This window comes from Brassica oleracea, chromosome C7 (genome assembly GCF_000695525.1).
Source record: "Brassica oleracea var. oleracea cultivar TO1000 chromosome C7, BOL, whole genome shotgun sequence".
NCBI classification, from domain to species: domain Eukaryota; kingdom Viridiplantae; phylum Streptophyta; class Magnoliopsida; order Brassicales; family Brassicaceae; genus Brassica; species Brassica oleracea.
In genome coordinates, this window is record NC_027754.1 from 13,796,411 (window position 1) to 13,822,357 (window position 25,947).

The 25,947-nt window shown below is 34.9% G+C and overlaps 2 protein-coding genes and 1 pseudogene across 2 annotated transcripts; all 3 read left to right on the forward strand.

The window, feature by feature from the left end:
• Nucleotides 1-2,759: 2,759 nt before the first annotated feature.
• Nucleotides 2,760-7,394, forward strand: LOC106302634 (annotated as a pseudogene).
• Nucleotides 7,395-13,829: 6,435 nt separating this feature from the next.
• On the forward strand, nucleotides 13,830-16,482 carry LOC106301558 (APO protein 1, chloroplastic). The gene is made up of 5 exons (XM_013737992.1): nucleotides 13,830-14,115; nucleotides 14,689-14,778; nucleotides 14,863-14,936; nucleotides 15,023-15,381; nucleotides 15,466-16,482. The coding sequence occupies exons 2-5, from the start codon at nucleotides 14,751-14,753 to the stop codon at nucleotides 16,304-16,306; spliced, it is 1,302 nt and encodes a 433-aa protein (XP_013593446.1). The 5' UTR covers nucleotides 13,830-14,115; nucleotides 14,689-14,750; the 3' UTR covers nucleotides 16,307-16,482.
• Nucleotides 16,483-20,427: 3,945 nt separating this feature from the next.
• Nucleotides 20,428-20,890, forward strand: LOC106305123 (CLAVATA3/ESR (CLE)-related protein 19). Its single transcript, XM_013741495.1, has one exon. The coding sequence runs from the start codon at nucleotides 20,471-20,473 to the stop codon at nucleotides 20,693-20,695; it is 225 nt and encodes a 74-aa protein (XP_013596949.1). The 5' UTR covers nucleotides 20,428-20,470; the 3' UTR covers nucleotides 20,696-20,890.
• The last annotated feature ends 5,057 nt before the right edge of the window (nucleotides 20,891-25,947 follow it).

A 25,947-nucleotide genomic window follows, 5' to 3' on the forward strand; every position in this document is an offset into this window, starting at 1 on the left:
TTAACCGAATTCTTATCTCCACATTATAACTGTAAGCTTTAAACGCTAAATCCAAAGAAGAAACATAAATCGTAAATCCAAACTCTTAAATTTAAACTCAGAGGATTAACCCTAAACTCTAACCTTAAATCTTAAACCTAAAGGATAAATATTAAGCCTAAAAGTACATTCTAAACCCAAATTCATAGGATTTACCCTAAAAACAAAACCTCAAACCTAAAACATAATCCTAAACTCAAATGATAAACCCTAAAACATAAACCCAAATAATACCAGTTATCCGGATATCATTATTGTTAGTTGGTTTTTCTATAATTGATCGGGTATAACTATAGATCCCAAACTAAAAAGAATACATGTAATACAATATTAGCTCTCTTAACATATAATTGAAAATGGATGTTTGTCGGCTAAATTTTTCTACACCCAATTGTGTTACATGTATTTTTCGCTTTAAGTGAACCTACTAAAATCACATTATCTACTTAAATAATCTTTTGGTTGAGATCTATAGTGATAACTGATCACTGATAAAAAAAACCAACTAACAATATTGATTTCCGGATAACAAGTATACATTACTTAACTTATTAGATATGAACAATGTGATAAAAAAAATTTAAAGGCGCCCTAAAATCCTCTCAGACACGAGAATCGAGGTGTCCTTGAAACCACTGTTTCTTGACGCCTGCGGGGTCTCAAACCGCCGGCGTCGAGCTCCTCTCTCTCTCTCTTGCTCCCGTCCTCGTCTCTCTTGCGTTTCCTCAGTTTTTTTCGTCGTTTTAGTCACCGCCAAAGCTTTCGTCGACAGATCTCTCCGGAGAAGGCTTTCCGTCGAGAGTCAAAGCGGTTGGCCTTTCATTTATGGACCGGGCTTCACCGCATCCGAATCTTCTTGGGGGGCTCCCCATTCCACTTCATCCGCCGTGTTTTTCACCAACTGCAAACGCCGTGCTTCATCATTGCCGCTCCTCACCATCGCCGACTCTCAGATCTGCGAGTTTCTACCTCTAGCTGGGGTGAGCAGCGTTTGTTCCTACGGATATGGGCTTCTCAAGTCAGATCCGCCGCCGTACTCGCCGCTTGAAACCTCTGGTCTCTCGTCGCAGCTCCGCTTTTCTCACCGAGAAAGCCTTAGCGTCAGACGACCTCCTCAACATCGCTTTAGCTCGTATCCACCGAACTGGAGGATGGTATCAGCTTTGCTCCCCTCACTGGACTCAACCCGTCTTTCCGCCGGCCATCGTGCTCATTCTGCTGCGTATCTTCTTCACTGGCGATGCCACTACTGTTGTCACTCTCGCGGAGTTGGGCCAAAAAAATTTGCTAGTGAGCTTGATAAGCCCATCTGCCATTAACTTCAGCCCAGTTTCACAGCCTAATAATCAATGGGGGATCTTGGTCTTTTTGGCTATTTTCCTGAAATTTTTTGATGGATTCATCAAGAGTTTTACAGAAACTGAATTGCTTTTACGTGATTATCTCTCTTTGTCGAAGAGTCTATCTTTTGTTCATTTACCGGTGGATTCATCGGGCTCATCACCATCATCATTTGCCTCCTCTTTGAGGAGTGCTTTCCCTCCAATCTTTGAATGGAGGAGTCTTTCCATATCTATAGCCGTTTTGTTATCTTGTGTAGCGGTTCGTTCGGGACCTGAAGATACAACGGATTTCGTCTCGACGATATTCCGAGGTGCGGATTGGATGTTAACGTCACGATATACGGTGACTATTTCTCAAGGTTTCGGCAATGTCGTAAACTTTGTATTGACGCATCCAAGCGTTGCTCTGGATTCGTTGTCCTACTATCTTAGAGCATTTGCTATCTTTTATGTTGTATTGTCTTTTGTTTGGAGAGTTCTAAACAACTTTCCTTTTAATTGTAATTTGGATTTGGATGTTTAAGTATGAATGAAAGTGGTGTTTCAAAAAAAAAAAAAAAAGAACAATGTGATAAATGAAATGTATGTGTTATATCATTCAAATTTAAGCAGTATTGGCCGTCTAATATATATGTTAACTGGATATTATTATTTTTATCAATATTATTGTTTAGGATTTACATTACTCTAAGATTAGATTTTAAAAATATACCACTTATTTAGTAAAGATAAAAGTGTAACACATGAAATAATCGACTATGAGATGTTTTAACCTTGAAAGATATATAATAATTTTGCTTCAGTTAGAATTTTGTATTAGAATCATTTATTTTTCTTCTTTAAATTATAACTTAAAAACATTTGAAACTTATATTTGAGAAAAAGAAAGAGACAAAGAAGATTGTAAATGAAGGTAAGAAACATGGAGAGAGAGAGAGAGAGAGAGAGAGAGAGAGAGAGAGAGAGAGAGAGAAGTAATATTTTTAATAGATTTTGTGTTTGGGCCTAAACCTTATATATATAGACGCCAAATATATATTATTTTAAAAAATATTGAGCAAAATGCTAAAATTAGAAAACGCACCGTTTTTCTAAGAGAGAAAAAATGCGATCACAAAGGCGATTTACGGTTACCACTCTCGACGGTCAAATCTGGCGGCTGGGATGGAATCGGCGGAGGTTCAGGGAGACTCTACGGCTGGGGTTCCTTCTCCGACGATGCAAAAGTCTTGGGTCACGGTAGCGAAGCAAAAACAAGTTCTGAAGAAATACGATATGGAAATCTTGATCTCGGAAGGGAGGCAAACTGTGATGGTTCCATCAGCGATTGTTGAAGAAGCTAATCCTCTATGGGAAGACTTTCTGATAGCGTGATTCATGGAAAAAGCTCCACACGTTGCTAAGGTGCATATGATATTGAATAAGATCTGGAAGTTTGGAGATAATACGAGGAAGATTGATGTGTATGAGATGGATTCAGTGACGATGAGAATCAGGATTACAAGTGAGGGGATAAGGGAAAAAATAATAAAGAGGGGTATGTGGTACATCGCAGGGATTCCAATGGTGGTTTCTAAATGGTCTCCGGTGGAAGATGAAGCCGGGAAGCTCACACCATTGTGGATGCACTTGGAGAAGGTTCCGATGTGTATGTATTCGTGGGAAGGATTGAGTTTCATTTCGAGCGCAGCTTGCATTCCTGATAAGCTACACCCGGAGACGATAGCGTGTCCAAACTTTGAGGTTGCTAAAGTGTATGTGAAAGCTGGTCTATTGAAGCAATTGCCAACAAAGATGAATTTCACAACATGGGGGAAAGATATTTTGGTTGAGTTCACATACCCATGGTTACCTACGAAGTGCAGCAAGTGTGGTAAATGGGGTCACTCGGAAATAATATGTTTCAATGATAAGAAGGAGGAGGATAAACAGCAGGAAGTTGAGAAATCTTTGGAGTTGAAAGTTCAGGAAGGGATACAGAAAAAAGTGGAATCAAGTTTGGGAAATGATGATGAAATAGAAGGGTAGTATACAAAGGAGAATGAGAAGGCTGATACAGAGGTGTTCGAAGTTAGGAAAAATAAAAGTAATGAGGGGGATTTGGAGGGTGTCTTAGTAACAAATGGAGAAGAAAACTCAACGGAGGCAGCGGACAAGGGAGAGCAATTAGAACAATGGAAGACAGTTTCTTTGGAAAAGTCTAGTAGAAGTCCGAGGAAATCTGTTCAAGAGTTAAAGCATGGCAAGGAAACAATAATTACTTCTTCAAGATTTGCTGCTTTGAGTAATCTGGAGGAAAATAAGGAGGAAGAGATTAAACAACTAACGGAGGATAATGAAGAGAAGGAGCTTAGTGGAGAGAATCAAGAAAAGGAGATAGAAGCAGGGGAAGTTCAAACTGAGAAGCTGAAGGTAGTAGAATCTGAAATTAGACAGATACTGCCAAGGAACTCTAAAACGTATCACAAGGTGCTTTATGAGGGTTTAAACAAGAATGAGACTGGAATTATGACAAGGAGTTCCCGCAAAAATCACTGATGGTTGGGTTCTTCTGGAACATTAGGGGCTTCAATAAGAAAATTAAGCAGAAGGCAGTTAGTAATTGGGTAAGAAGCAGCAATATGGAGTTTGGGTGTATTATTGAAACAAGGGTGAAGGAAAGAAAAGCTAAGAAAATTATTACAGAGACAATTGAAGGATGGGATAGTATAACGAACTATGAATTTAAAAACTTGGGGAGGATTTGGGTAGTCTGGAGACAGGATGTGAGAATGACTCCAATCTATAAGAGCAGTCAGGTTATTACTTGTTCGGTATTGAGGAAAGGTGAAGAGAAAGAATTTTTATGTTCTTTTATTTATGCTGCGAATGGAGTGGAGGAGAGAAAGCAATTATGGGACGATCTGAGGAATCATTATGATGCCCCAATTTTCAAGGATAAGAAGTGGATTCTAATGGGGGATTTTAATGAGATTTTAGAGGGGGAAGAACACTTTAATTATGATGTTGATCGGAGGATTCCACAAAGTATGAGAGACTTTCAAGAAGTAGCAGGGTATTGTGGATTGACAGATATGGGATATCAAGGACCGGAATTTACATGGTGCAATAAAAGGGAAGAAAGGTTGATTTGTAAAAAACTGGACAGAGTGCTAGTCAATGAGAAGTGGCTGCATTCTTCAAGAGCTTACTGTGTCTTTGAGTAGGGACGATGTTCAGACCATTTGCGGTGTAGAATTCAATTGGATGTGGAGGAGCAAAGGAAGAGGAAGCCATTTAAATTCACAAACTCTATTGCGAAGATACCTGAATTCATAGCCCTAATAGAAGATCAATGAAAAGGAAATCATGCATTGTTTCATTCTACAGCAGCGATGTTCAAGCTAACAAAGCAGCTTAAGATCTTAAAGCAGCCACTAAGAGCTTTGAGTAAAGCAAAGTTGGGGGATCTTCCAAAGAAAACCAGAGAAGCTTATAAAGACTTATGTGAGAAGCAAAAAGCAACTTTGGAGATGCCGGTACAAGCAGCTATTAGGGAAGAAGCAAGGGCATATGTAAGATGGCAGAAACTTGCTTATCTAGAGGAAGAATTCTACAAGCAGAGATCACAAATTCACTGGCTTGAATTAGGAGATGGAAATATCAGATACTATCGCAATGCGATCAAGATAAGAGAAGTGAGGAATGGGATCAGGGAAATTCTTCGAGGTGATGGTAGTATTGCGAAGACAGATGAGGAAAATAAGAAAGAGGCTGAGAATTTTTTCACACATCCTCAGCCTGAGGATTTTGAAGGAGTTACAGAGGCAAGATTGAGGGAGTTGTTGGGTTTTCAGTGTAGTGATGGGGATTGTGCGAAGCTAGAGAAAGAGGTATCTAAAGAAGAGATCCAGGATATTCTATTTAAAATGCCGAAGAACAAGTCTCCAGGCCCTGATGGATACACAGTAGAGTTTTTCAAAGAAGCATAGAGAGTAATTGGGGATGATGTAACAGTGGCTCCACAATCTTTCTTTCTAAAAGGATTTCTACCTAAGGGTCTTAACTCAACCATTTTGGCGCTGATACCTAAGAAAGATGAAGCAAAGGTAATGAAAGACTACATGCCAATCTCTTGTTGCAATGTTTTATATAAGATAATCTCGAAGTTGATTGTAAACAGATTGAAAGGGGTGTTGCCTAAGTGTATTTCGCTAAACCAATCTGCATTCATCAAAGAGAGGCTATTAATGGAGAATGTGCTATTGGTTACATAAATTATTAAGGACAATCACAAGGATGAAATCTCCCCGAGGTGTGCTATGATGATTGACATCTCCAAAGCCTTTGATTCTGTACAATGACATTTTCTATTCAACACTCTTAAAGCTCTTGGATTGTCGGAGAAGTTCATTAAATGGATCTCTTTCTATGTCACTACTGCATCCTTTTCTGTCCAAGTAAATGGAGAGTTGGCAGGGTATTTCCAAAGAAAAAGAGGGCTAAGACAAGGTTGCTCCTTATCTCCATACTTATTTGTGATTTGTATGAATGTCCTCTCAAAAATGTTGGATGAAGCAGCATCAAAAGGTCTGATTGGGTTTCATCTGAAATGCAAGAACTTAAATCTCACACACCTGTGCTTTGCGGATGACCTAATGGTGTTTGCTGAAGGGACCACAAGATCGGTAGAGGGGATTCTGAAGGTATTTGAGGAGTTTGACAAAATGTCGGGTCTGGAAATCAGTTTGGAGAAGTCAACTTTGTTTATGGCTGGTCTCAGAACAAAAAAGAGATGAGATCTTGAACCATTTTTCATTTGCAGCAGGGAAGTTACCGGTTCAATACCTAGGGTTGCCGTTATTAACCAAGAGTATGATTGTGGTGGATTTCTTACCGCTAGTGGAAAAAATAAGGAAAAGAATTGGCACCTGGACTGGAAGATTCCTCTCCTATGCACGTAGACTTCAGCTGATAAATTCAGTTATTATGAGTCTGGTTAATTTATGGATGGAAGCATTTCGCTTGCCGAGTGGATGCATACCTGAAATAGAAAAACTGTGCTCAGCCTTTCTGTGGTCTGGTGTTGAGTTGAATAGTCGAAAGGCAAAAGTTTCTTGGAAGGAAGTTTGTAGAACTAAACAAGAAGGTGGGTTGGGTATTAGATCTTTGAAGGAGATGAATGTAGTGAGTATCCTGAAGCTTTTATGGAGAATTATGTCTACAAACTCACTTTGTGTCAGATGGATCGAGGTTTATCTCATTCGCAAGGGTTCAATATGGTCTATAAAATATACTTCACAGCTGGAGTCTTGGATTTGGAAAAAGATTTTGAAGTCTCGAGAGATGGCAAAGCTTTTCTATAAGGTTGAAGTTAGAAATGGCAAGAAAGCATCCTTTTGGTATGATAAATGGTCCCCTCTTGGTTGTTTACTAGAGTTGCTGGGAACGGGTGGGTATATTAAGATGGGAATATTGGCAAATGCTAAGGTTGAAGAATGCATAAATCATAGAAGGCGGAATCACAAATATCCGATTTTTAACAGAGTAGAGGACGAGATTGAGAAGTTTAAAGAGAAGAGGAGTGTTGATGAGGAAGATATCTATCTTTGGAGGGATGGGAATGATAGATATAAGGAGAAGTTTTCGACAAGTGAAACTTGGCAAGCTGTACGAGAGAAGCATCATGTGAATAACTGGTATAAGGCAGTGTGGTTCAAGCATGCAACTCCTAAATTTTCATTTCTAGTCTGGATCACCATGAGAGACAGACTTACAACAGGAAGTCATATGGTGCATTGGAGAATGAATATTGACACTTCTTGTATCTTCTGCCAAGAACCTATGGAATCCATTGGTCATCTTTTCTTTGAGTGTCATTTCTCTGAGCAAGTCTGGACAAACTTGGCAAAAGGAGTGCTTAAGGATCAGTATACAACGAGCTGGATAGGTATCAGAGTCGGCTTAGATAGGGGGCTAGCAGTGCGACCGCCCCGGGCCCAATCCGTTGTCCCCCTATTTCTTAATAGATAAGGGTCCGATTTTAAAAAAAAATACATGTATTTTTATATTAAAAATAAGAAAAGGGGCCCAAATTTTTTTATTATATGAAAGTATTTTTTATTTCCATAGATTTATTTTAAAAAATACTTCTGATATTTTGAAAAAAAACATATATCTATCAGATTTTCTAAAGAAAAATAATAGTTTGGTATTAAATTTTTTTTGCCACAGGGCCCACGACACATTGAGCCGGCCCTGATAGATATGCAAAGGATCATCACCGATGAAAAACAAGATAAGACTACTCTCTTCACGATCAGATATCTGTTCCAAGCAACTATCCATCAAATTTGGGGAGAAAGAAATAGAAGAAGGCATAAAGAAGCAGCCTCACCACTTGCTTTTCTTGCGAAACAGAGAAATAAATTCTCTATATTACAGAAGAAGGACAGGAGGCTAGAAGGGGGTTTGACGTTCTGGTTTTCAACAAGATGAGGCTGGATTGAAGGAGTGCTTTGATGGAAGCCTGAAGTTCATTTTGAATCTTTTCTCACTTTTGTATAAAGAATTATAAAAAAGGACACACGTACTTGTAACAAGGTTTTTTTTTTGAATTAAATTTAACATTCAATTCAAAAGAATATATATATTGAGGAAATGGGGGTGATTGGTTGGGTTGTAAGAAGTGACTTTAGTTTTTATCTACAACTTTAAAAACCACCAATCATGCTTTATGTTAGTTTCTAAAACTATAACCAAAAAATAAAACTACATCCAAAAAAACGAAAAAAATAGATATAAAAGTCTTATGTTTTAAAGCCTCATCTTTTGGATGTAGGAAATATTTTGTCGTAGAAATAAATTTTAAAGCTACATCCTTTAAAGATAAATCAAAAAATCCTAGAGACTAAATTTTAAAGTAAATTTTCTATACTTACAGTTCAAACAATCACCCCTATAATATAATAGATTTCATAAGCTAAGCATAGTCTCTGGTCCTATTTTATCTATTTAGAGTAAATTAGTTTAACAAATGGTTATCTAAGTCATTTTACACATATTTTTCTCACTTTTCAATGTAACGTTTTATCCTTATAAATATATAACTTATTTGTGTATACTGAACTAATTAACTCTAAAACAAATATAACTTAATAAAACACCACTTGAAGGAATTGGGTTGTAACTAGAAAAACCCAATTCGAAATGGAACTGAACAAGAACTCAAATTAGCTTCATGGGCTACATACATACATCTCCTGTATGATATCGAAGGTCTCGCTGAAAAGCCATATCTTGGAAATAGTGAAGTCCCTAGACATATTTAAAGATTTAATTAGATACGCGCCTTAAACATATTATATACATCAATTATTTTATATATTATATTTTAACATATTATGAAATAAAAATATATATTAATTAAAAAACAGTAACTATTACATATATAATTGAATTTGTGCGAACATAAAAATAAATTTTATTAATCCAAACAATATATTTTTTATTTGATAGGATATATAATTAAATTTAAATTAAATTAACATATATAGTACATTTTTAATACTAATATCTATTAAATAATGATTTCAACTCATATGCTTTTTTTGATCATTTGCATCTTTTAAAGAAAAAACTTTAAATTACTGATAACAAAATTTTCATTGTGAGATTAATAATTTTAGTAATTTCTAATTTTCTTAAAAATTAAGTTGTCAATGTTTGTTAAAATATTTAATCAAAAAAAATTGTTCAAAGTAAATTTCAAAATTAAAATATTTATGTATTTTATATATTATATAGTTTAATTTAAAACTATATATATATATATATATATATATATATATATATATATTTTAATCTTAATAATTATTAAATGAGACTTTATACTTATTTAATTTTGTAACCATTTACATCTTGTCATAACAAAAATTTTAAACAATGGATCAAAAAATTTGAATGTGGGATATTTAACCGTTTTAGTAATTTATAGTATTTAAAAAAATTCAAAATATAACATGTACAGAAAATCTAAATTTTTATTATATAGTTAATATTGTTGATTAATTTATTTTAATAGTTTAAAATTAAAAAAAAAATATGTTGGACAATAATTATCATATATAATTTAGTCACAATAGTTAATTTGGTAATTGTTATTTAAAGAAATAATAAAAACTATTAATAATGAATTTATGTTTAGTTTAATAAAAAAGTATTATATATTTGGTGATTAACCTATTTTCTAAAGAAAAAATCATTTTTGTGATGACACGTGGCTAAAAAAATGTTGCAATGCTTCTGGAATAATATATAAGTGTTATAAAAGTAGTGGAAAAGTCTATCTTTATTCGTAACATAGAGGTTCCTTATATATTAGATTACACCGTCATAGATAAATAGAAAGATTACAAATCATAATCTCTTGGTTATGAGGTATCCACAATCTGGTTCATAACACTCCCCTTTAGACGCCATAACCATTTAGAGCTTGTAATGTGATTTAATGTTGCCTCATTAAAACCTTACCAGGAAAACCCAATTGGGACAAAACCATGGTGAAGGAAAAATAGTACAACACACATTACTCCTCTGATTTGGACATTACTGAAGGTCCATTGGACCTCTCCAATTTTCTGCAATCCGTGGGTGATGAAGATCTTGGGCAGAATATGCTTCGTCCCTTCTTTACCATTGGCCATGCCACAATCTGATCGAACATATTGAGTCATCGACCTCAAATACACACACACGAAATCTTGGATGATGTTGCTGTGATATGCGTGTACTACCATGTGTAAAACATAACATGTATAAAAACAAATCAACAAAACCAAATAACCCCTATTTGGACTGGTTAGTATAAAATAAACCAAAATCAAAGGCTTCTTCATCGTCCTTCTTATGGACCAATCAGATCAGTGTCTAAAACAAGACTTCTGCATCGTCCATCTCAGGACTAAATGGACTTCTTTATCGTCCACCTTTGGACTGAATGGATCAGTGTCCAAAACAAGTGATCTCACGAGTACATAGACAACACATCCAAATGTCTTATGATGGGGTATGTCTGGCTCTTGACCCGTTAATAATTGTGATAGGGGATATCTATGCTCACTAAATGACCTGATGCGTATTAACTTAAGTGCATGTAAATTTTGTGTGGCCCAAGCTATGAATGGTAGTTTTTGACCTCATAAGTTATGGTCTATCAATTAGCTATTTGCGTTTTAAAAGATTTCGGCCAAACCATTCTTGGTATGGACATGTATCACAGAATTGTCCACACTTACCCCCATGGACATACCATAATCATTTAAACGTTTGAGACATGTATTCACCAGTATTATCTAGACTGATAGTTTTTACTATGAAAAAAGGGCTCGTAGCCGTTTTACTGGTGATGGCCTAATGAGTTTCCCTTGTGTACATGCTACACACGTGAGATTCTTTGGGATAACTCTTCTTATCTTTTAATGTGTGCCTTTTGGATGTCAATTTTCGCATCATGTTTGGACCAGGATGGCCAATCCGGCTGTGCCATAAAGTGTATATTTTAGCAGGCTTTTCGCATCTATCATACTGATCTATGCATAGTTTAGGTCAGTAGAGAATGCATGTATAGTCTTTAGGACTTATTATGGTCTTGGGCGATTTTATACATATATCTGAAGGAACTCTTTGTTTCCTTCGCCCATTGTTTCAATATGGAAACCATTCATTCTTATATCTTTAAAACTCAATAGGCTGCTCTTGCTCTTAGAGCTGGGGGAATATAAGGTATCACTGATTTCTAGACACATACCCTTAGGCAATAATATATTAGCCTAGCCATAGTCTTCTTTCGGACTATCGATACCTGTTTTAGTACTTATATTGGCGTTTTTCAGTGTACTTATATAGAAAAATCATTCATTCATTTAATCTAAGCAAACAATGTAATATAAATAAATTCAAGGAGATAAAAGTCAGAGAAAACATACAAGTAAAGCAATCACACAAGTTTGATGTCGAAATTAAATTATCAACTTGATTCTTTTAGGCAATCATAAGTTTCATATTCCGTAGGATCATCTCCTTCATGATAAAAAATCATCTTTACCATCTTTATATACCAAGTGGACTTCAAGATTCTTCCCTTTCAGACTCTCTTGATAGAGGTCACAAAGATGTTTGGCAGTCCTTCATATCTTAGCCCAATGGTTCTCCATTCCACATCTATGGCACACTGGTTTGGTCGAGCTTTGTGGTCTAAAGAATATACCACGGCCACTGCCTTGACCATGGCTCAAATTGGGTTGATACTCACGGCCTCTGCCATAGTGATTCCCATGGCCAAATGTGTTATAGTGGCCATGGCCACGTCCTTTCCACCCTCCACGGCCATGACCGTGTGGTCTATCATTCTGGACGTGGTTACCTTTTTTTCTTCTGCGGCCTTATTGGTATCAGGTAATGAGGTTAATCCAGGAGGTCTCAATTCACTGTTTCTCATCAGTAATCCATTATTTTGCCCAGTTGGCAATAGACTCATACACAGACTTATAGTCCTGGAATATGAGATTCCTCCAATCCAATAGGACCTTTGGTAATAACACCGTTCTTTGGTGATCATATCTCGATTTTTAACTATGTCCAAAGGTCTAGAGGATTCTCTATAGTCAGATACTGATCTTTGAGACTCTTAATAAGATGATGGCTAATAATTAATATTACCATGTATCAATCTTTCTCATTGGCATTATTGTCTTCTATGATACAATCACCAAGTCTTTGACTTTAAGATAATCTTTGTATCCAATGCCCACCGTAAATAATTATCTCCAGAGAGATTTAGGACAGCAAAATCCAAGTTGATTTTCGACATCTCAAATCATATATTACTCAATATTTAGGTATAATTTTGAAGCGGCCTTACTCTTAAAAACAATCAATTCGGATTTCAATCTTGTGAGGACAATGAGACTATCAATCTTAAAGGCATTTAATCAATCAGTCAATTTCTAGCAAGTCTCAGCAATGCTATTTCTATGTGCTCATAATATTATGGTTTATCAAGACTAACAAAAACGGATTCAATTAATCACTCAATCAGTTTCAAGGCTGATTTTAGCAATACTAGAATATAGATTAAGCATGAATTTCAATGAATCAGTTTCAAGGCTGATTTTAGTATAGGATAAACCATGTGATTAGATTACAAAACTATCAATCCTAGCAGATGATATTAAACCTCAAGAATCATGCAATCAGATCATTCGGATTTTAAACAAGTAAACCTCAATCAATCTATCAACCTATCGGATTATATAAGCAAAGCAAGCTAGCAACCCATCGGATTCAATCAATGTTTTAACAGGCTGGTCGGTTAAAACAATTTTAAATCAGATGAACAATTAACCAAGCAGGATGAGAAAATAAATCTATCAATTTAACGGTCAAACAATTCTAGCAACATAGCATCAGATTCAATCAGATTTAAAACCTCAATGATCAAAACCGAAAACAGTTTTGATTTCAAAATATTTGATTAGGGTTTTAATATGTGATTTGATAATTATAGTATAATTAATTCTGATACTTATATTATTTAGGGTTTATAGATATAGGGTTAGGGTTTATCGGGTTTTAACTTGTAAAAATCGATTTGGGGTTTTAATCATATAGGAACATGATTTAGAGTTTGGGGGTATCGAACTTTTAGAGCTTCGATTTACTCAATTAGGATTTTTGATCTATTACCCTATGGTTTTGATTCATAAAGATTAGGGTTTTAGGGTTTCATTCTTTATCAATCAATCCATGTTCGATTATGGGTTCTTAGGTTTTGAATTACCTTTTAACCTTAGATGATTGTTGAATCGGACCACCAAATGAGTTGAGCCGCGAGCTGCACACGAACGGGACGCGAGCTGGAATGGATCGAGTTGCTTCTATCGGGTCGCGGACGTCTTTTGTTGCTTGATCGGGAACGCCTTGATCGTCGGACGCGAGCTGTCTGATGCTGTCGCGAACGAGGAAGAAGTCGCGTGCTGGAGCTGTTGCGAACGTCTGAGCTAGGATCAGAAACGCCTTGGGCTGAAGCTGATCGGGGACGCGAGCTCGAACAGATGTAGGAACAAGAGACGCGATCGGGGATTAGGATTCGTCGGATCGCCGTCTAGGATTAGGGTTTTAAAGTTTTTCGATTTGGGTATTAGCTTAGGGATTTAGAGTTTCGTGCTGATAACGTGTTATAAAAGTAATGGAAAAGTCTATCTTTATTCATAACATAGAAATTTCTTATATATGAGATTACACCGTCATAGATAAATGGAAAGATTACAAATCATGATCTCTTGGTTATTAGTCATTCTTAATCCGGTTCATGACAATAAGCTAGTGCGAGAACTAATGTCCAAAAGGTCTTGTGCCAACTGACTAACGACGTCGTATTATTCGTCCTGTTAAAAATCATCAACTTCAGTTGTCGTTTTACTCCATCAACAATAAATTAAAGAACTTCGAAATATCTGGATTCATCGATTTATCCCATAAAATTAACAGCTTAAGAAAACTCTGATTGAATCTGCTTCTGCTTCTGCTTCACCTTTCTGAACCATTTTCAGATTCCGACCAATCTTTCCACTCGCGTTCGAGGCATGCTCGGGTGTCTTGTTCTTGAGGAATTCAAAAACTGCCGAACGAACATCGTCTGTTTAATCCAGTTTCTCTTCTCCTTCTGAGCTCATCATTGTCTTCGGATTTTAAGGTTTCATAGTTTTTATGTTTCCTCTTCGTTTCTTTTATTTGTCTTAGTTGCACACACACACACACACACACACACACACACACACACACACACACACACACACACACACACACACACACACACACACACACACACACACACACACACACACACACACACACACACACACACACACACACACACACACACACACACACACACACACACACACACACACACACACACACACACACACACACACACACACACACACACACACACACACACACACACACACACACACACACACACACACACACACACACACACACACACACACACACACACACACACACACACACACACACACACACACACACACACACACACACACACACACACACACACACACACACACACACACACACACACACACACACACACACACACACACACACACACACACACACACACACACACACACACACACACACACACACACACACACACACACACCACATGTTCGACGAAATGACTAAACCAATGTACTCGTTTTCACTTACTTGCTTTCACATTTTTCCTTAAATCTTACAGGGCTCGGCCAAAGTTATCGTTTTTGGCTTAGTTTCTGATTTGGGTTCTTACGTCAAGCCACCATGCTTCTGGTTTCGCCTCCCTGTAGAGGTAAGCTGCTTTGTTTCTGTCTTATCTTTTCTGATCATCCATAATTGTACACAGTGTCTCATTGTGGCTAATCCTCACCTATAGGTGTTTATCCTCAGTCCATTGCTTCCAACCCGATTGATTTTTCTGCTAGAGGCTCTTATGCACTTGCCTTTCAGGTTTTACATTTTCATCTCTTACAACTTTGATCTTGCTGAGGTTGGCTTTTCACCTACTTAAATTATGAATTTTCTTATATATGCAGATTCCTCGTCCGATTCTTAAAAAAGAGTGTTCAATGAGGTTCGTTTGTTTCAATCAGAAGCCTAAACAGCACCCGAATTTCAAGAAACGGCATGTGTCTACACAGAATGTAGATCTTCCTCCTGTGTTACCCAAGAACAAGAAAAAACCTTATCCTATTCCTTTTAAGCAAATTCAGGAAGCAGCTAAGAAAGACAAGAAACTTGCACAGATGGGCATAGAGAAGCACTTGGACCCTCCCAAGAACGGGTTGCTTGTCCCCACTCTTGTTCCTGTCGCCTACGAAGTCATAGATAACTGGAAGTTGCTCACCAAGGGTTTAGCACAGCTTCTCCATGTTGTTCCCGTCTTTGCTTGCAGGTAATATCAGCTCTATCTCAGTTTTTGACCCAAAATCATTTGCTTTTGCAAGTTTCCACTTACTTTGTTTTCGTATTGTTGCAGTGAATGCGCGGCGGTTCATGTGGCTAGTGCTGGTCACAATATTAGGGATTGCAGTGGTCCAACAAGTTCACAGCGACGTGGTTCTCATTTATGGGTCAAAGGCACCATCAATGATGTTCTGGTTCCTGTTGAGTCGTACCACATGTATGACCCTTTCGGGCGGCGTATAAAGCACGAATCCCGGTTTGACTACGAAAGAATCCCAGCGGTTGTTGAGCTATGCGTCCAGGCTGGTGTTGAGATTCCAGAGTATCCTTCTCGCAGAAGAACACAACCAGTTCGAATGATAGGAAAGAGAGTGATCGATCGAGGTGGATATGTAAAAGAGCCTGATAAGCCTTGCAGCTCGACATTGTCATCATCTCCACTAGCTGATCTTGACACACTTGGTGCTTGTGAGAGGTATCCACCTCCCACACCAGAGAAGGTACCTAAGATAGCACAGGAAACAATGAATGCTTACGAGAAAGTGAGATGGGGTGTGACCAAACTGATGAGGGAGTACACGGTGAAAGCATGCGGATACTGCTCTGAAGTGCATGTAGGACCATGGGGACATAGTGTGAAGCTGTGTGGAGAGTTCAAACACCAATGGAGAGACGGGAAACACGGATGGCAAGATGCTCTTGTGGAGGAGGTCCTTCCTCCTAACTATGTATGGCATGTGAGAGACCTTAAGGGAACTCCGCTTACCGGAAATCTCAAGAGGTTTTATGGTAAAGCCCCTGCTTTGGTTGAGGTTTGTATGCACAGCGGAGCTCGGGTTCCTCAATGCTACAAGGCCATGATGAGGCTTGACATCATCGTTCCTGATTCACAGGAAGCCGACATGGTCGCGTAGGTCCTTTGACATGTTCATAGTAGAACACAATTGTTAGGGTAAAGAAGCTTCAAAACATGGCTGATGATGGAATGGGCTCACAAAGCTAGAATCTTTCTACAGTGGTGTTTGACACGTCTACCTATGTACAAAAATGATTTTATTTCAATGTAATTTACGCTAAAATTTATAATTTACATATTATAAAATACAAATATGATGATGATTCGTTGGGAAACTCTAAAGGATATGGATCCGCCATTCAACCTAGTTTGATAATTGTCTAGGGCTTCTTTATTTTACCAATGTTTACATATCACTTTTAGTTAAAAGTTAAAACACTCTTCAATATTGAAATGTTTATTTTTTCTAAAATATTATTTAATATAAATCAACTAATTATAAAAATGTAAATTAAAATTGTTAAATATATAATAAATATAAAATTGCATAAAACTTGTAACATTTTTTTAATATAGGAGTAATTATTCTTAAGGGGAAGAGTTGCAAAACCACAATTGAACATTTTTTGGATTTTCAAATAAGGCTTGAAACTAGTTCTGTTTATATGGTCACACAAATGTAATTAGATTGAGAGATAAATTTTAAACTCGGATTGCTTAGCTTTCTAAAAGCGTGTTTTACCACTCGATGACATTCGCATGGTTCAATATAAAACAAACATATTTTAGAAGTTAAAATAAAAATTTTCTGAAAATTATTTATATTATGTAATAAAAGAATCATTTCGTTAAAATTGTATTTTTAGTTACTGCAATTTCACCAAGTTTTTTTCTCAAATACCTTAGAACACATTTGCATAAATTAACAAAACAAGTTTCATAGAAATTTTTTCTTAAAAAAAGAAGTTTCGTAGAGATTGGATATCCCTACGGAATGCAACATGCTGCTATGAAACACTCTAAACAATAAAGATATACTATATGCGAACGCAACACAATAGTTATGGCACAAAATCTAACGATGTAGGCTTTAAGCAATCACCGCCAACTCTCTGTTCAAAAACTTCCATCGTCCTCAAAAACAAAGTCTTATTAGATAAAAATGATGTGTCTTAACGAAATCTACGTCGAATATAAAAGCCACCACCTCCCACTAGCAGAGAAACCAATGAGCAAACTGCCTAACTAATACCCGCGGAGCCAGAAACTACACCGCGGAAAAGACACCAGAAGAAAACAAAAATCTATGAGAAAGTGATAACCAGAACAGTTCTTATAGCCATCAGGACCACAAATAACACCGATGTGTACCTAAACATAAGTTTTCACAGGTAAAAATTAAGAAAAAATCACCGGTAAAAATATCTCGAACTCATTTCTATATATATTTAATAATATTATTTAAAATCAAGTATATTCTATATTGGATTTAAATGATTGGAGATGGTCTCTTTTTTCTTTACAAAATAGTAATTTTATTGCAAAAAATAGTAATTTTATTACCCAAACTTTAAACCATATCATATAATATAACATTCAATAAAACAAAGCCCTATATGAAAAATATAGACATTTTTGCTATAGATTCTATTGTTGAATTATTCGCCCAAAAAAATGTAAATGATAAAAAATTCTGAAAGTTTCCTTTTAGGTTTCCTTTTCGTTTATCAATTTCCTTTAGTTCTATTGAGAAGTTTTACCATCTATTTGGATCTTAAATTATTGATATCAATTCTCGAAAGTTTGTTCCAAATTATTCAGCATCACCCATAAAAATATTTTGACTTCTACATTTAAGAGTATATATTAATCGTCTATATTGATTTTTAGTTCATAAAAACTATATTTTCCAGTAGAACTATTATATATCCATCCATATCCATAAAAAGACGTATCATGACAAAAAAAAAAAGATGTATCATGACACCAAAATCCATTGATCATACAAAATATTTTTTAAGTTTAAGACTTGTATATTTATAATAATAATAACAAAAATAGTTCAAAAATAGTCATATTTTTTTTTGTCGGTTAAAGTAAATTTTTATAATAACCTTTATTTGAAAAGCTAGTTAGAATATCTCCAACATCATTTTTTACTGCATATGAGGTGGAAAATAGAGTAGGAAATGAAATAATGAAAAAAAAAATATTATTCTATTTATAGAGTAATCATTTTTTTTTTGTTCACTATTCTATTTTTTACTTTATATTGCAGTAAAGTATTGATTGAGGTTGGAAATGATCTATTGGATTTCATAATCCATTTTTTCTCTAACGCTTTTATTGAGTGCTCAATTTTAAATATATATACATATGTCAAGACATATTTGACATTAACTGTTAATTTCAAGACGATACCATTTTTTTTTTAAAGAAGAAAAAAACAGTTTTGATAAGCGACCTAATAATGTTAATTTGTGGTTCTTTGCTTTGTGCGGTTAGGTTCTATTGACAAAACAGCAAAGCGTGTACATAGTAAAGCAGAGGAGGGCTAAACAAACAAGATCTGATCTCTGATCCTAAAACATTATTAGTTTAGATCTGAAACTTCTTGGTTAAACAAGATATAGAAGTCTAGAGAGTCAAGACTTGAGAGTAAATTAGATTAGGGTTCGACATTATAGAACGTGCATGTACTCTTTAGATATGGTGTCTCTAACATAGTTTGACATTTTATTTAACATGTTTGCATGACTTGGAAAAGTCGATGTGAAAAAAGAGGAGAATCTCTTTTTAGAAAAAATAAATGCGTTTGATTGAAAACGATGGTTGCTCCAGTTCTTGGTAGTTAATTAGTAGGAAGAAGCATTCAAGTATGGGTTCCATTTTCACATTTCACTTGCTTCTAAGTAATTTTTTCCACCAAAAGTAATTACACTTTGCATGTGCTTTGTTTGAAAGACTACTTCGATATCCTCTCCGCATAATAACGCACATATACTATAGTTGTATATATGAGAGCTCTTCAAAATGGTTAAAATTGATTGGGATGAACATGACTTGGATGTGTTACAAAAAAAAGAACATTTTACGAAGCCCGAATCGATCATGTAGTTCTAACGATAATTATGTGGTAAGTTGCAATTTGCAAAATACAAAGAAAAAGATGTAAAACCACTTGTGCGTTAATAATTTGGAACACTATAAGGGAGAAGACATAAAATGGAATGCCAAATAGGAGTACCACTGCCATGTATGTTTCTGCATTAATACTGTGCCCATACTCACATTTAATTAGGAGTATGCTGATTTTGCGCATGAGTTATCAAACGTGACAGAACGTTATAGAGACATGTTAGAAAAGCACGAAGCCTGAAAAACTGCAAAAGTTTACAACAAAAAAAACTGATAACTACAATTCTTGGCATTTATTGTCCTTTATTTTTGTAAATAGGTCTTAAATACGTAATAATTTTCTTTTCTTTTTGACGAAGATATGTTCGCTTAATTGTTGTGCTAATGCCGTCGTTCATGATCGTCTTTCATGCATATGGAGTAACTGAACATGACACTGATTCAAAAAAAAAAATTAATTTCTTACGAAGTTTTGAATAATAGTTTTTTTACCACATTAAGTACACTTTAATAAAAAAGGAACACAGTCTACAAATAGTTTGAGATGACATTGTCTATTATCATCTAACTTTTATTCTGCATAATTGATTTATCAAAAATAATTATAATTTATAGTATAAATGTAGCCTCTAAATTTAGATTTGGCGATGATAAACCCATGTCCTAAACTTACAACGGACCAGTAAGCGGTCACAAATCTATTGGAAATTTTCGTCCCTAGTGAATCATAGCAGAATGTTTGGGTTTTCTCTTTATTTATTATTGTATTCAATGATAACTGGTCGGTTTACTGTTACCATAAATGTGTCCACAGGCTCACTTAATGAGGGGTGATGCTTATGAATCTTCAAATCAAAGACATAATGAAGAACCTTTTTCATAGTGAAACGATATAAAGATCGAGGAACATGCATGATTTCCACATAATTACCTAATTATTTTTCAGCTAAAGTATTATTTTTTAATAAGTAACATGCTTCCTTTATTTTTAGTGCACCGTAGCTTGTATATAAAATTTTATCCATACTAATTCCTTTTGCTCCTTTTATCAAACGTCGCTATTTATATCAGTCGTCTACCTATTTGCTTTCATATTGTATCTCCCGCAGCCAAACAAAAACTTTTTTTTTGACAAAGATAGAACATGAAGATCAAGAGTTTGATATTGGCTTCCTCTTTTCTGATTCTTGCCTTCATTCATCACTCAGAATCAGCTTCATTTCGGAGTTTGCTGATGAAGAATGGATTGTACGAAGAAGAAGAAGCAAAAATTCTATTGGGCGACTCCAAAGAAACGATAACTAATTCTACAGCTTTGGAGTCTAAACGGATAATTCCGACGGGTCCAAATCCACTTCACAACAGGTAACTTTGATCATTTAAGAACAAGATATGTTGTGAGTATGTCTCTTCCTCTGTTTTTGTTACAAGTATCTATCTTACTGTGTAATGTAATGGTGAATGTATAAGACATTTTCTAATTAAATTACCTTATTTATTCCCTAATAATTGCCTTTCACACATCTTTCTTTGTTGTTTCAAATTAATTAAAGAAATCATATGATACCTTACCGCAACCTAAAAATAATATACGGTTGCTAAGTAAACGAAGGAATTTGTAAATTCAGGTTTGGAGACGAAGATGAGGAAATTGACTCTTACTTGTTCATATTTATAAGTGCCTTTTTTTACTTCTCATTGTTGTGTTTTCAGTGTAGATTTTGTAACCTTAATTAATTTAACGATATACCTTTTTAAAGTAATTAAGGTTAGTTCGATATCTAAAACGATTCTATATTATAACAAGAAAAAATCATGTGATATGAAATGGAGGAAATATATTGCATGGTTGGTATTTGGATCATAGTACGAGATCATGTTGAACCATATATATTAGTACATTACTAGTACTTGAATGCATATACATGGTTGTGAACTCAAATAGGATAATATAATATATAGGAGGAAAGTAATATTTTAATCGTCTGAATTTGTATTCTGTATAGACTGTTGGATATTTTTGGGCAGAACTTTCTGCATATATAATTAAATACACATGTCAGAAGAAATTCACTTAATAGTTAATACTAGTGTCTCCCAACTCCCACCTTGTCCACCCCTCTCTCTTACAGATATTGGATTAAGAAAATTTTGAGTGTTTTGTCTCTAACAACGTTCTCTAGATATTTTTCACCTTCTAGTTATCTCATTGTCCAAGAAACCCTAATGTGTTTTGTCTAACACGTATTTGTTTTTAATCCTTTATATGAATGGGCAAAATAACCGGAACCGAAGAACCGAACCGAAACCGAACCGAAATATCTGAAACCGAAACCGGACCAATACCCTTAAATACCCGAACGGTTCCTATATTTTTATATCTGAAATAACTGAACTGAACCGGAACCGAACCGAGAACCGAACGGATACCCGAATATATAAAAATATTAATTATATATATATAGCATAACTAAATATATATTTTTAATTAAAATTCTATTAAAAGTATCCGAAAATAGTTTAGGATAACTAAATTATTATAATCTATCCGAACTACCCGAAAGTATCCAAAACTATCCGAATAGTTTTATCTGAAATATCCAAAGTAATCCGAAATATCCAATTTTTTTTATCTAAATCATCCTAATTATTTGATATTTTATCCTAAATAAACGATATTTTATCTAAATTATCCGAACTACCCAAACTATCCGAATCTGAACCGGATCCAAATGAGAACCAAATTTTTTTTGGGTATTTTTTTGTTCCTACATTTACTATCCGAACCGAACCGAATCCGAAACTATCCGAACCGGACCGAAAATAGGTCAAGTAGTAAATGGATCCTCTAGCCCTTTATCTGAACTACCCGAAACCCGAAATACCCGAATCGAACCGAACCAATACCCGAAATGCCCAGGCCTAGGTTCAATCATGTCCTATCTATTTCTAAATTTTTTTCTCATTCTCCTCCAATATTTTATGTGCAAGGTATAGAAGAGTTTAATGACTGCTTCACCTCAAGGGAAGTGTTTAGTCTCTCTTTTAGAGAATGACAATTTACATGGAGTAATAACTGTGTAACCATTACAAAAGCCCAGAAGCTTGATCTTACATTGGTTAATGAAGCTTGGACAGAGTTATTCCCTGGTTTTGACTCCCATGGGTCACTCTCCGTGTCTCATCTCATTATCAAATGACCTTATATCTCGAAAGTCTTGTTTTTTTCGTTACAATATTCTCTTTGCATCTAGATTATCCCCATATGCTCAGAGAGTCTTAGTTGCCGGATATCAAACCTTCTTCGTCCATCTTTGCATTATACCAACGCTTGAGAAAAGAAAAAATCTGTTGTAAGGCACTGAATAGAAGGACTTTCAGCAATATCTAGGCAAGGTCCAAGATGCTTTTTCTTGGTTAGAAGAAGTACATAAATTGGTGCTTTCTTCTCCTTCTATTAAGCTTTTCGAAGAGGAACTAGTGAAGTCGACACAGATGTTTTTGGCTGTTAAAGAAGAATCTTTCATTCGGTAAAAGTATACTTGGTTGAGCGAGGGCAACACCAATACTTGAGTTTTATATGAATTTGTAAAAGCAAACCTTGTTAGTAATGTAATTCACTTTCTGAGGAATGGAGAAGATCAGAGGATTTTTGACCCATTACTTTTAAAGTACATGTTCATTCAGTAGTATTCCTCTCTACTTGGCACCAAACATCAGTCAGTCACTCCTCTTTATGTGGACAACATTCGAGATATGTATTTGTTCTGTTGCAGCAGAGAACTTGGTGCCATCCTTATTGCTATTCCATCTCCGAAGGGAATTTTGAATACCATGTTTGCGTTACCCAAAAAAAAAAGCTCGTGACCCAGATGGTTTCAGTGCAAAGTATATACTTCATCATGGAATTTAGTGGAGAACGGTGTGATTAATGATGTGCGCAATTTCTTTATTTCTCCGAATCTGAATCGTCAAGTTAACTCTATTGTCATTGTTCTGATTCAGAAGTTTCCAGGTGCGGATAAGTTTTCAGACTTTCGTTCAATCTGTCTCTAAGATCGTTGCATCCCTACTGAAGAATATTTCCCCATTAGCAGTTCAACAAAACTAAGTGGGTTTCGTCAAAGAAATTTTTTTATGTTAGAATGTTTTGCTGGCCTCTGAACTTGTGTCCGACTTCAATAAGCAACGGACGGTTTCTCAGGGTTGTCTTCAAATAGATATTACAAAAGTCTATAATAATGTCGACTAGAGCTTTGTAATAAATATATCAGAAGCTTTTAATCTTTTGGAAGCTCCATATGTCAAGCTCCAAACCAATTCATTGGTTTATCTAGGCAGGGCCGCCTAACATGAGGGGCAAACGGTACCGCCCTGGATCCAAACCCCTGTCCAAACTCCTCTCCCTCCATATTTTGATAGTTAAGAGGTGTAATATTTTATTATATACACATATTTTTATACTAGTTGTTCATAATCTTCTTATTAGTTTAAGTCTTACTAATCTAAAATCAACATAATAAATTATTATTTATATTTTTAAATAGTTAAATCAAATTATCAAAGTATTTATATATGTCAAATATTTTTCATCAAAATATATATTTATTATTGTGTTAAATTTTTCAAAAACACTCATATCTTAGAAATAGTTTAGAAATATTTTTATATAAATGTTTTTGCTTGACTAATATTTAGTTATGAATTGTTTTGTATCTTAATTTTTTTAACTTTCATAAAAAAAATATTGTTTCTAGATAGCAACACAATATATATAAGAATTATTTTTTAATATTTTTTCATAATCTTATTATATTATTTTATAATCAATTATTTATTATTTAATATAAAATATAAATTTAATATTATTAAACTAAAATTCGTTTTAATTATATATTAAATTCATTAAGGGTCTTTTGAAATTAAAAATTAGTGAATAAGTTAGAAACTAAAAATAAATCAATAACCTAGCTAAAAGTTTTAAACCTAATAAAAATATGACAAATAAGAAAAATTAACTAAATATTTAATATAACATATAAATTTGATATTATCAAAATAAAATTTGATTTCAATTATATATAAGATTTATTAAGGGTATTTTCTAAATTAATAAATTAATGATCAGCTAAAATCTCATAATAAATCAATGATTTAGCTAAAATCTAATAAAACATGACAAGTAAACCTAAAATTATGGAGAACATGACAAATCAGCAAATTCACTTCTCAAATAATAGTATAGATATAATATTTTAAATATTCACTAGATTACTTAAAAAGAGTCCCAAAAATATTTTACACACATAATTTGTTTTCATCACAAATTTTATAAAGATGATGATATTTTTTAAATATAATTAAATTTAAAAAAACATAAATGTTAAGAGTTTAAAAAAAATTATGCTCGGGGGCCCAAAATGATGTTGAGCCGGCTCTGGATCAAGGAGATTCAACTTCAAATTAGAACAAAGTTATTTGGTATGGACATAGGATATCTCAAAGCTACAATGGCTGACATTTCCAGAAATGAATCAAACTCCTAGTTGCATCATTGGTTTCTCTATTTCCAACCGCTCCAACGTTTTGCTAGTTTACTTAGAGAATCTTCAACCACACTATATTTTTCATTCTAAAAAGAGTTTAGAGTAAAAGTGCTCTAATGATATTATATTTTTCAGTAGAGTAAAAAATGAGTTTATTCTATATATAGAGTAAGTTGTTTTTTTTTGTTCATCATTCTATTTTCCACTCTAAAATAGAGTACAATTGGAGTATAAATCAATTATATTATAGAGTTACTCTATTTTTAAACAATATGCTATAAAATTTCACTCTATATATTATTTCTAAGTTCAAACGAAATTTCTTTTACTTATACGATTAAAGGCACAAATACTACTATAACATTCAACTGTTCTATCAAGTGTGAGATAGGATCATAAAAAGAGACTCCACGAAAAGAGATTGGTCAGTAGGAGATCGTAAGAGAATCCGAAGATATAAAAGAGAATGGTCCTTTCTCCTTGTTCCTCATTATATATACGGAGAATCATCTAAATATTCGTACGTAAGCATTGACACTACAAGAAAACATCGGTATTCTGACGGACATTCCGACGGAAAATGAAATCCTCGGAATATACCGACGAAATTCCGAGGAAACATCAATCCGTCGGAATATTCCGAGGAAATTCCGACGAACTAGTGATCGATCGATGCGTTTTTGGACATATACCCATCGATCGATCACATTGTTACGCTTTGGTCCATCTTAGTGATCGATCGATGCGTTTTTGGACATATACCCATCGATCGATCACATTGTTACGCTTTGGTCCATCTTAGTGATCGATCGATGCGTTTTTGGACATATACCCATCGATCGATCACATTGTTACGCTTTGGTCCATCTTAGTGATCGATCGATGCGTTTTTGGACATATACCCATCGATCGATCACATTGTTTACGCTTTGGTCCATCTTAATGATCGATCGATGCGTTTTTGGACATAAATAGATCGATCGATCACATTGTTACGCTTTGGTCCATCTTAGTGATCGATCGATGCGTTTTTGGACATATATCCATCGATCGATCCGTTTATAAAAAAACATTC

Excerpts from the sequence above, each read along its gene's own strand:
- LOC106301558 (XM_013737992.1), top strand. The coding sequence starts at position 14,751 with ATGCTTCTGGTTTCGCCTCCCTGTAGAG. Across the intron at positions 14,779-14,862 it reads GGTTTCGCCTCCCTGTAGAG|GTGTTTATCCTCAGTCCATT; the intron begins GTAAGCTGCTTT and ends CCTCACCTATAG. Across the intron at positions 15,382-15,465 it reads GTTCCCGTCTTTGCTTGCAG|TGAATGCGCGGCGGTTCATG; the intron begins GTAATATCAGCT and ends GTATTGTTGCAG.
- LOC106305123 (XM_013741495.1), top strand. The coding sequence starts at position 20,471 with ATGAAGATCAAGAGTTTGATATTGGCTTCCTCTTTTCTGATTCTTGCC.